An 11,132-nucleotide genomic window follows, 5' to 3' on the forward strand; every position below is an offset into this window, starting at 1 on the left:
GGGAATTAAGTAACTTGATAAATGTGACATCGTGAATAGTAATTCAAGCTATCTTATTCACATTGGGCAAATCTATGATGACTTTTGTTATAAAAGGGTTAATTGACATATCAATACATTCTTGGCAAAAGAGGAGGGAAATCATGTTATGTTCATATTTATAATATCATACAACTGATTTTTAATCTTTATAACTGTAAGGTTTCAGGCCTGGGAAGTAAGACTATGGTGAATAGAATGCAATCTTGAGTAGTCATGCTGATTTGACTTGGTTTTTTGTTTTTGTTTTTGTTTTTGTCTTTGTCTTGTTTTTTCTTCCTTTCCTCTACTCCCATAATCTGTAGGTATCCAACTGGTTTGGCAACAAGAGAATCAGGTACAAGAAGAATATAGGGAAGTTTCAGGAAGAAGCCAATCTCTATGCTGCAAAAACAGCGGTGACGGCTGCACATGCTGTAGCTGCAGCAGTCCAGAATAATCAGACGAATTCACCCACTACACCAAATTCTGGTAGGTATTGAGCATTTCTCTTTTCTGTCTGGTAGAGGAAACTTCAGAACATAAATCCCACAAAGCAAAGCAGGGAAGAATGGTCACATATGGATGTGTGGTGAATTCCCTTCAGTGCTCAAATGCTTACTTAGTTTGTAGAATCAACCTGGGATAATGGAAGGAACACCCTAGACTTTGAATTAGGACCTGAGAACCAGTCCTAGCTTTGCCTTAAACTTACTCTCTTTTCTTGGGCAAGCCACTTGTCATCTCTGGGATCTAATTTTCATATTTATAAAATTCAGGGATTAAACCAGATAGTCTCCTACTCTGTTCTCTGTACCTCAGTTTTCTCATCTGTAAAATGAGAGGATTGGACTAGATGATTTGAATTCTTTTCTTATTTTAATTTCTGACTCTATGAATGAATGATTCCCAAAATTTGACTACATATTATTACAGCTTTGTAAAGTAACATGTAAATCAATTGATCTATAATGAAAACTTTATTTTTTTATTGGAAAAGTCTCATATTTTTTTTTAGACATTTCAATAAAAGTCTTCTTATTCAATAAGTAAACAAACCAATTTCCATCTCTAATGGCTATTTTATTCATTATTCAACATATAGCTTTAAGGGTTAATAATGAGCTCTTAAGGCATGAAATATCAGAAATGGAAAATGTATGTGTTGCTGGCTGCTTAATACAATTGAAATAAGAGTTTATTGCAAGGACTTTGTATCTAATATAAGTACTATTGTTGTTTAGTTGTTTTTCAGTTGGGTTTGACTCTTTGTGATCCCTTTTGGGGCTTTCTTGGCAAAGAGAGTGATTTGCCATTTCTTTTTTCAGTTCATTTTTACAGCTGAGGAAACTAAGGCCAACAGGGTTAAGTGACTTACCCAGAGTCTGAACTGACTCCAAGCCTAGTACTTTAGCCACTGTGCCACCTAACTGTCCAGGAAAATGTCTTGTTAATTTTAGAATTCTATTAATATTTTGTCCACTGTAATTTTCTTTTACTTATACATCATTTTTGTAGTATGAATAATGGTAATCAGGGATTTTAAATTAGGAATTATTATTAATAACAATAATAAGCACTTCTGAAATTTCTTGAGGACTTTATTGTTATGCTATATTTTACTATCATGATCTCCATTGGTCTGCACACCAACTCTAAGGTTAGGTAGAACAAATATTGTTCTGCACAGATAATGAAGCAGAGAGTCTGAGAGCCTGAACAACTTATCCAAAATGCCATAGCCAGGAAGGGAAGATTAGGATCTAGACTCAGCTCTTGTGACTGGTTCTTTCCACGCCTCCTCTCCATTAGTGCAGCCCCACCAAAATCACACTGCAGCAAAGTTTAGGCCAAAGCTGTAAAGTTCACAAAGATGTGAACTTTACAATAGGGTAAAGAACATTTAAAAAATGTGGCAAACCTAAATAAAAATGAAAGACATTCTAATACTCTAATAACAAATTGACTTAATTGGCAATTAAGAATCATTATCTTCCTAAGGAGACCTTTTAAATATACATGCAAAAATAAAAGTTCAGAATATTTTTTAATGGAACATGAAGATTGTGACTCTCTAGAGGAAAGTTAAAAAAGAGCTTGTTGTTAAAATCAAACTTCAAACAAATTTTTCTTCCCTGGGTAATTGTCCAGCAATATAGCTAATGATGTCGAAGGGCCTTTTTTAAATAATTAACTTGTGGTCATAGAAAGAACAGAAAATTTCAATGACTGCTTTATTTTGTATTTGACATTGCCCATTAATAGGACTGAACTTCAAGTGACTATTTTTCTTTCATAGCATTGAACTCATACAGGTACACTCCATTCTCTTAGATCCTGAAATATTTGTTATACACAACCTTTTTCTTTTCTTCTTCTTCTTCCTGTTCTCAATTCTCTTGCCTCTAGATCTTTGGGGGTTATGTGTGTAGCTCTCTGTTATTCAGCTACTTAACTCTTTCCTTTCTAGGTTCTTCTGGTTCTTTTAACCTCCCAAATTCTGGGGACATGTTCATGAACATGCAGAGTCTGAATGGGGATTCTTACCAAGGGTCCCAAGTCGGAGCCAATGTGCAATCACAGGTAGGAGAAGTGCCCTCCAACTAGAGCCTTCCTATCAGGGTAGGGTTTGGGCTCAAAACTCTACCTTACTCTGGCTCCACCGAAACATTCTGTACTTCTCTGCAGAACCTAGACTTTCTATTTCTAAATGTGACCTAATAATAATAGCTCCCATTTCTATAACGCTTTTATGGTTGACAAAGCGCTTTCCTCACAACCAGCCTGTGAGGGAGGGAGTGCAAGGATTATTATTCCCATTTCATAGATGAGGAACCTAAGTCTCAATTCCTAAAATCACATAGCTACTAAGTGTCGGAGCCCTAACTACCCCATTATATAATTTAACAAGAATTTAAATAAACAGTGATTTTTTGAAGATTCAAACCTGACAAACTTTGTGAATGCATTCGGCTCTGGCTTGAGCTCATGGCAGGGGGAGAGATGGGGGGGGGGAGTTGGTACCTCTTAAATTTGAGAGAACTGTTGGGTTTCCTTTTTTAAAAATATGATCTGTTTCATTGTCCTTATTTTTTTTTTTTAAGCCAGAACACAAAAACCTGAGAAGCCAAAGTATTTTCCATTCTCAACACAACTACCTACCATGTTGGTTCAAATGTAGGTCACCCATGAATATAAAACCTATCCCTAAGAGAACATCTTGTTGAAAGGGGAAAAAATGTTATAGGTAAACCCTGAAAAATAATTACACAAAATTTACCTTAAAATATGTATTTACTGTGAGAGCTGTCTTTTAAAAACATTTTTCAAATGCAGTAAAAATATCTTATTTATTTTTACCATTATTGCTTCTTTGTCTTTGTCAATTTGGTTGTTGTTTGGTATACTGATTTTATCATGATTATAGACTATACTCAAGAATTATTCGATTCAGATTTGGGAAAAAAGTATAGCCTATATTTGGACCAATAAGGTATTTAATACATCTGTTGTCTGTGTGATCATGTGCACAAACTCACATGCATAAAGAAGTTTTCAGCTACACCACAAATGGTTGCGCTTGACCATGTTGAGTCGAACCTACCATTTGCATTGCCACAAAGGTATAACTGTTTTGCTGGTGTGAGCAAACAAGATGTGAGTTTAAATATGCAAGGAATTGTTGAAATTCTGCCAGTCATTTTTGATTGATAAATTTGTCTTTCATGGAGGATGCTAAACCCTTATGGCACACATAATTCAAAATGTTTCCTTTTGTAAGTGATGATCTTTTAATAGATTTGGGATGATGAATTCTGTTTCATCTCACAGGTGGATACCCTCCGTCATGTTATCAATCAGACGGGAGGCTACAGTGATGGCCTGGGAGGAAATTCACTGTATAGTCCACATAATTTAAATGTGAGTACCTTTGGGAGCATTATTTGGAAGAGTCATACTCATTGTTGGGCAAACATAGTAACTAATAAATAGCCTTTGAGCTTGCTGCTTACCTTATTTAGTATTCGTAATGGAGAAAAAAATCTTCCCTTCCCAATCCCATCCTTTTTCCTTGTTAGGAAGGATTTAACAAGTAAAGAAAAAGTTTTTTTGTTTTTTAATTTGGAGGCTTTGCAGAGGAACCAAGGCCAAAGAAAATCAGAGACTCCTATTGACATTTTGTAATTTATTGGTTCTTTACTGAAGGTCAGCATATTCTTTTATGTTCATTGTGCTCTTTCCAGGCAGCTGGCATAGCTCATGCTATATTTTAAAATTCAAGCAAGAAGACAATTGTGAATTCAGAGAATGTTAAAACTGAATGATGCTTTAGAACATAGAATGTTACAACATGTTATTAAAGAAACAGAGCTGGAAGGCATGTTAAATGACTTAACCCCTTGTTGACCAGAAGAAGAACCAATTCTAGAAAAGTGACTTGTTCAAGGTCACATAGCTAATTCTCAAGACATATGGCAAAAATTGTATTACCAAAGTCTTATTTGATAATAGGGAATTCCATTCTTATGAGACAGTTGAATAAAAGATCAATTGATAGCATGAAATTTATTTTAAATTTCCATTGACTTAATCAGTTTTTAGGGGGAAATAATTTTAGCATTTTCAAAGGGGGATAAAGTTGGAATTTTATAGCTGGAAGGAATCTTAGAGATGAACTTTGAGGCCTGGAAAAGTTAGATGACTTGTCCATGATCATATAACTAGTAAGAACTCAAATCTAGAATTTGAACCCACACATTTTGAGTCCAAATCCAATTTTTTCCTACTATATCATATTGCTTTTCAATTCTACCTACTTTCAGGCTTTAAATTTGAGGAAGGAGAAGAGCAAGAAAGGAAGGAAAGTGTGGGATAGGAAGAGAAAGGAAGTGGAAAGAAGGGACGGGAAGTAGAAGAAAGAAAGCAAGGGAGGGAAGGAAGAAGGCAGAGAGGGAGGAAGGGAAGGAAGGCAGGAAGGAAGGAAGGAAAGAAATAAAAAAGGAAGAAAGGAGAGAGAGGGAGGAGGGAGGGAAAGAGGAGGGACAATACACAGAGAGAGACATAAAGAAGCTTAGCTTTTTTCTTTTCTCTAATGAACTTGGCAAGAATTGATCCTGACTATCTAATTCTTTCAGCACTCTCTGTCATTCCCTGTTCCCAGCCCCCATATGTACCCTAAACTACTGGGCAAATAGATCAAGAGGTCACTGCTAAAAAAGATTGAGGTGCAGTGTCAGAAAGCCTGAAATGGGGAGAGGGCATGAAGTCTTCAGGATACAGCTTTTAATCTTAGCTCTGATAATTCTTAGCTGTTTTGACTATAGGGAAATTCCTCTTGGGGTCTCAGTTTCTTCATCTATAAAATGGGGGGAATAATTCCACTAGCTATTTCACAGAGTTGTTTTGAAGATAACACCTTGTTAACCTCAGAGCACTAGATAAATATGAATTGTTGCTATTGTCAGTAAGAGAGTTGGAAAGATTCTCCTTTTTTAAGGCTTCTGCTTGACAGAAGAGTAAATATTAATGATTTTAAAAGTGATTGAGGATGTTCAATTGGAAAGAGGGAAAAAACGTACCATTAAATACTCCAATCTTTTACATTGGAAATGTCAAATCTTTCTTTTTGGGGTTTATAAATAACTCATAATAATCCACAACAAACCATATAAAAAGCCTTTTAGTTGCATTTCTCCTTTTTCATTTAAGCATTTTGAAATGCTTCAGAGAATTTGCGATATCCTTATCAACATGATAAAATATGAAACTGTGATTGCCTGCAGCATTTTACAGACATGAATTCCATCTTCACTGATGAGGCTTGATAAGGCGCTGTTGTATAATACAGTGCATAATCTCAAACCACCAGAGTAAGGATTAATTTATTTTGAAAAAAAAAAAAAAGAATGCACGCTGACAACCTCTCCTCCAGCTGCTAAGCTGGGTAAAAATATTGTACATTTGTTGTTTATAAATTTGGATAAAAGAGGAATGATGTTTACTTCAGATGGAATATCTTAGACTTGTATCTGCACAAGAGGCTTTCTGTTTCTAAGTTGATTTTCAGACCTTAAAAAATCAACTTACCTCCTATATTGAGAAGAACATTTTTTATAATTCAAATGGATGTGCAGAGTTTTGAAGATAGTTAAAGCATCATTATGATTCCAGGGATGGGGACAGGGAGTATGAAAGGGGAAGATATTTCTGGTTTTGTTTTTTGTTCAAATGTGAGATGGGTCTCTAGCAGGCTTGGAAGTTCTCTTTCTATTTGATATTATTAAGGTCCGCATGGTTATTTGCAATTACCTCTCTTATGGGAGAAGGAAAGGTACTTTATAGGATCATAGGATTTACAATTAATAAGGACCTAAAAGACCATCCACCTCAAAATCTTTGTTTTATGAATGAAGGAACTGAAGCTCAGAATTTATTGAAGAGCTGGGATGTGAAACCAGGAGTCTTCTGGGATCTTTTACAACCTTATTCTACTTACTACTATTAATTGTACTATTAATTGATTCTTAGGGAGAAAATGTAATTTTAGGTACCAAGGACAAGGCAATGGAGTTGAATTTGGATGTGTGGAAATGACGGGACACTATTGGGCTCAAGAGCTAACTCAGTTCCTCATAAAATGCTGAGATAGTAAGGTTTTGCAATGGTTTGGTGAGTTTAGGTTATGTCATATTAATAATACAATTGCCCAGTACTGGTCAGGGTACTGTTAATATTAGATATAGTTGGAAGGGTTTGATCAAAAAACAGAATTCCTTAGAATAATGATTCCTGAAGGAAGAAACAATGGCATTCCTATTTCTATAGTGCATTCCCATGAAGGAGGCAGGTAAGTACTGTTATCTCCATTTTTGAGATAAAGAAACTGAGTCTCAAAGAAATGATTTGTCTATGATCACATATTTAAGAAGGATCGGCTGGTATTCAAAGTCAGGCTTTTTGACCTCATCTGCTGTACCATGCTATGTAGAAAAAGAGTTCCTATACAGAATATAAGATGAAAGCAATATAACCTAGAACCAAGTGGGGTCAGAAATATTGGCAAATTCATCAGCTTCTAGATAGTTTGAGGTCTTGAGACTGTATCTTTTTTTTAATATGCAAACTGGAATTTGGAGCAGGAGATTTGTTTTGGTAGCAAGCCACATCTATAGTGTATTAGTGCAGACTAACCTTTGGTACATTGGCAGGCCTGTGTTCTGGGGGTAGTGTTGCAAAGGCTAGTCTGTGCCCTGAGCATTTGGAGTCTGCATGGTTCACCCTTGTCTCTCTAAAAAGAGCTGCCCCGTCATTTCCACTCAGTGTTCCCCAACTCATAAGCCCAGCACCTCCCTCTTCTTGACTGACATAAAAATATGTAGCGACAAGCTGTCTGCCACAGCAGAAATTTGATCAGACATTGATTTCAGCAATTGCCTCTATAGGCCAAGACATAAGGCAAATTTGTTTCTGAGCACTGTTATTGCTGATGCAGGTTGGATGCAGGAAGGGCCAGCGGTGTGTGGAGACATGTAGTAACATCCAAAATGGGAGCTACATTTATAGATAATTGGAAAACAGATCTGAATAGTGTGTGTTCCTCCACAGTTCATACATTTTTATTCTAGAGGATCCAATTTGGAGGGAAATTCTGGCCTACATTCACAAGAGGTTATAGCAGGTGGCTGTCAGATATGCCCAGAAAGGATGCTGAATTTTTTCTATAGGAAGGAGAATTAGATTTGAAGTTTAGACTTTGTTTAAATGTTGTACAAGCTAAAGCTCTCATTAATGGCTTGTGTTTTCATAGTGCTTTACAGTTTGCAAAGCTCTTGATATATCACAAACTCATGTGATCTTCACCATTAACCTAAGAAGTATGTATTATTGTCCCCTTTTATTGCATTAGAAAACAAGGCCTTAGAATGTTAAAGGTGACTTATCCAGGGTCACTCTGCTGACAAATTAGAAGAACTGGACTATGGAACTCCTTTTTCTAGCTCCAAATCTACTGTTTTTTTGTTTTTTTTTAATCCTTTCAAGAGCAGGGAAGGGCTTTAAAGGTCATGTCAGCCAACCTTCTCATTTTGCAGATGCAGAAACTGAGGCCTCTTGAACTAAAATGACTCACCCAGGTAGTAAGCAGCAGAAGCACATAATAATAATAAATAATTAGCATCTACATAGCACTTAAAGGTTTATAAAATGCTTTACAATTTACAAGTGTGATCTTATTTTACACTCACAACAATCCTGTGACATTGGTGCTATTCTTAGCAAAAATTCTTCATTTTACAGATGAAGAAACTAAGGCAGACAAAGGTTAATTGACTTGCCCAGATCCTATAACTGTCTGAAACCAGATTTGAACTCAGGTCATCCCAAGTCTAGTCCAATATTCTGTCCACTGAGCCACTAACTATCTCTAAAATTTTGATTAAACCATCACCAGCTTACTTTCCTCACCAGTCCTTCTTAGATTTCTTTGAGAATTACTTTATTTTGAACAGGAATCCAGCCACCAACAATTGGCATCTGGCGTGGTCCTGACAACCAAGTCCCTTCTCCAACTTGCTAATTTATCACCAAGTCATCACTTGGTAAAATGGCCCTATTTTGTGTACATCAAGTCTCTATGTAATTCTACATTCCTACAAAGTTCTGTCATCAAATGCTTCAGAAAGTTCATCACAAAAGCAACTAATGTAAAGTTGCTTTTTTAAAGGACACACTAGTGTCCTTGGGATGAGCACCAAATCTGAGTCACAAGTCTCAGGGTCAGAGCTTTACCCTACTACTTCTCTTGTATGATGGATGTTAGGTTCACCACTTAATGTCTCGATCTCAGGATCCTTCTTCATAAAATGAGCTTTGAACTTATATGTGATAATAATAGCTACATGTTGATAGAGCTTTACAGTGTGCTTCCTCATAGCAGCGTCATAAGGCAAAATCAGGGCAAGTAAAAGAATTCACATTTTACAGGGCGGGGATATAAAATCTGAGACAAGAGGTAAAATAAACTTGCTACACAGCTAGTAAGAGAAGGTGCTGAAGTCATGTCTCTTCACTGTGAGACTCGTGACTTTCCACTCTTCATGTACCACAGGGCTTTTGGGGGCTATCTCTAACATCCCTTCCAGTTCTAAATTTACAAGCTTCCAACTTAGCAAAGGGTTGGGTAGTGATAGGCACAAAATTAATATGTAAAGTTGTATAAGTTGATCCTTTGTTTCCCATTCTAGGCTAATGGAGGCTGGCAAGACGCAACAACTCCATCTTCTGTGACTTCCCCTACTGAAGGCCCAGGAAGTGTGCACTCTGATACCTCTAACTAATCTCCTAGCAACACTTTTTCCCTGAGCTGATCTGCTTTGATAAGTGCATTCAGAGCAATAGGAGGAAAAGAAATGAGTTGTTTTTTTGTTTTTGTTTTTGGTAGCCCACCATCTACAGCTTTACTGTAAAACCTTGTCTTATTAGAGAACTTGGGAAACATGTTTTTTAAGGATTCATAATCATTTGTATTTATACTTAAAAATACACAATATTAAAAAGCACTTTATCCAATTAGGCCAAGACTTAGCATTGTTGACAGCCCCATAGCTATTTTATTCTAATTTATTATCAATTGTTTTCACATGAATGGTTTCACAGTTGCCAATTACTTGACCTTAAGGGTAAAAATTCAATATAAGTTTAACCTCAATAGTGGGAGCAGACACAGAGATACATACACCTCACTGAAATTTACCTTCGGGCATATTCCCATCAGAAAACCGAACTGAATCACAGAGTTCCACCATATTTCATCTTTTCATATCTCTTAGAAAGCTGGAATAAAGAGCTTGTTCGGTTATTGCAGTGAACGATGGTCGTGTTTCAGAATTTTTCCTCGTCACATTTTTGTTGTGATCTCTTCCTTTATCATTTGATCAGAGACTGGTAGCATCTTTTCTCTCTCTGAAAGCATCAGTGCCCAGAGTCTACTCTGTAATTTAATCATGGATGTAGATTGTTCTAAGAGGTTGCTGCTTAGTTTGGTGAACGCTAAGATCTGGGGGTTTTACAGTATGAGCCGGGCGCTGCACACTGACTTGTCAAGATTTGCTACTTCCTCTTGGCAACAAAAAGGCACCGTTATATGGAGTGTTGTATATAGTGTAGCAAAAGAGTATTTATACATCTCACCAATCAAAACACAGCTTTATTACCTCATGCGAACTCATACAAACCAATAGAATTTCAACATGTTCTGTAGCTTAGAGTGCTCACTTACTACCTCTGAACAATACTCACGCTGTAGTTTGTCTTTCTTATCTTTTTGCATCTTGTAATTAACTCTTTGTTTCCCTTCATGAAATGTACATTGTAATCTTTTAAAACACACACACACACACACACACACACACACACACGCACGCACACATACCCCAAAACAAAAAAACAAAATTGGGGTTGCATTTGCAACTTTAAAAAAAAATCCCTAAAGTGGAAACATTGGGTCTTAATTTAACATGGAATCAGTGAAACTGTTGTAAATACTGAGAAACATTTTGAATGTTCTTCATCTTGTTGCTAATCCACGCAAAAAAAAAAAATTGTGATGCATACAGATTTCAGTATTCAGTACTGTATATTTCACCCTGTGTAACGGGGCCCCCTATCCTTTTTTCTCTTTTGTATTGTATGCGATTCTGAACCTGATTGAGTCATGGAAATAATTTGTGGCAGTGATTCTAATGTATTAAAAAACGTTTCGTGTTACTTTCTAACTGGATTACACCCTGGATTGAAAAAGTCTTCCTTGTGGTAGTTATATGTAGTTTCAAACATGAATAAACTTTTTGCTTTCATGAACAAATGTTACTATTATTTCTTACTGTTCAATTCGAAACCATCATCTGAAACTACTATTAGGACAAAACATGAGGAAGAGTTATCCTGACAGGTATTATGCATTGTTTTTAACTACAAAAAGTAATTGGCTTATTCTTGCCTACAAGGAACTTTGAAATAATAACTGAGATTTGTATCTATGTCTATCTCTTCTGATGCTTAGATTATCAATCAGTTATTATTAGGCTTACCCTGTTCCAGTTGTTGTTCCAGGAGCT

At 36.2% G+C, this 11,132-nt stretch overlaps 1 protein-coding gene across 2 annotated transcripts in view; it reads left to right on the top strand.

Moving 5' to 3' along the window:
• PBX3 (PBX homeobox 3) overlaps positions 1–10,875 on the top strand; it is a 281,962-nt gene extending 271,087 nt beyond the window's left edge. The window contains exons 6-9 of one of the 2 annotated variants that reach the window (XM_003757143.4): positions 345–510; positions 2,489–2,601; positions 3,850–3,939; positions 9,261–10,875. In XM_003757143.4, the coding sequence (XP_003757191.1) occupies positions 345–510; positions 2,489–2,601; positions 3,850–3,939; positions 9,261–9,353 (462 nt within the window). In that variant the 3' untranslated portion in view covers positions 9,354–10,875. The remainder of the gene's footprint in view (positions 1–344; positions 511–2,488; positions 2,602–3,849; positions 3,940–9,260) is intronic. The other variant, XM_012553728.3, reaches the window with a different exon arrangement.
• Positions 10,876–11,132: the final 257 nt, after the last annotated feature.

The sequence above is a fragment of the Sarcophilus harrisii genome, chromosome 2 (genome assembly GCF_902635505.1).
Source record: "Sarcophilus harrisii chromosome 2, mSarHar1.11, whole genome shotgun sequence".
Classification (NCBI taxonomy): Eukaryota; Metazoa; Chordata; class Mammalia; order Dasyuromorphia; family Dasyuridae; genus Sarcophilus; species Sarcophilus harrisii.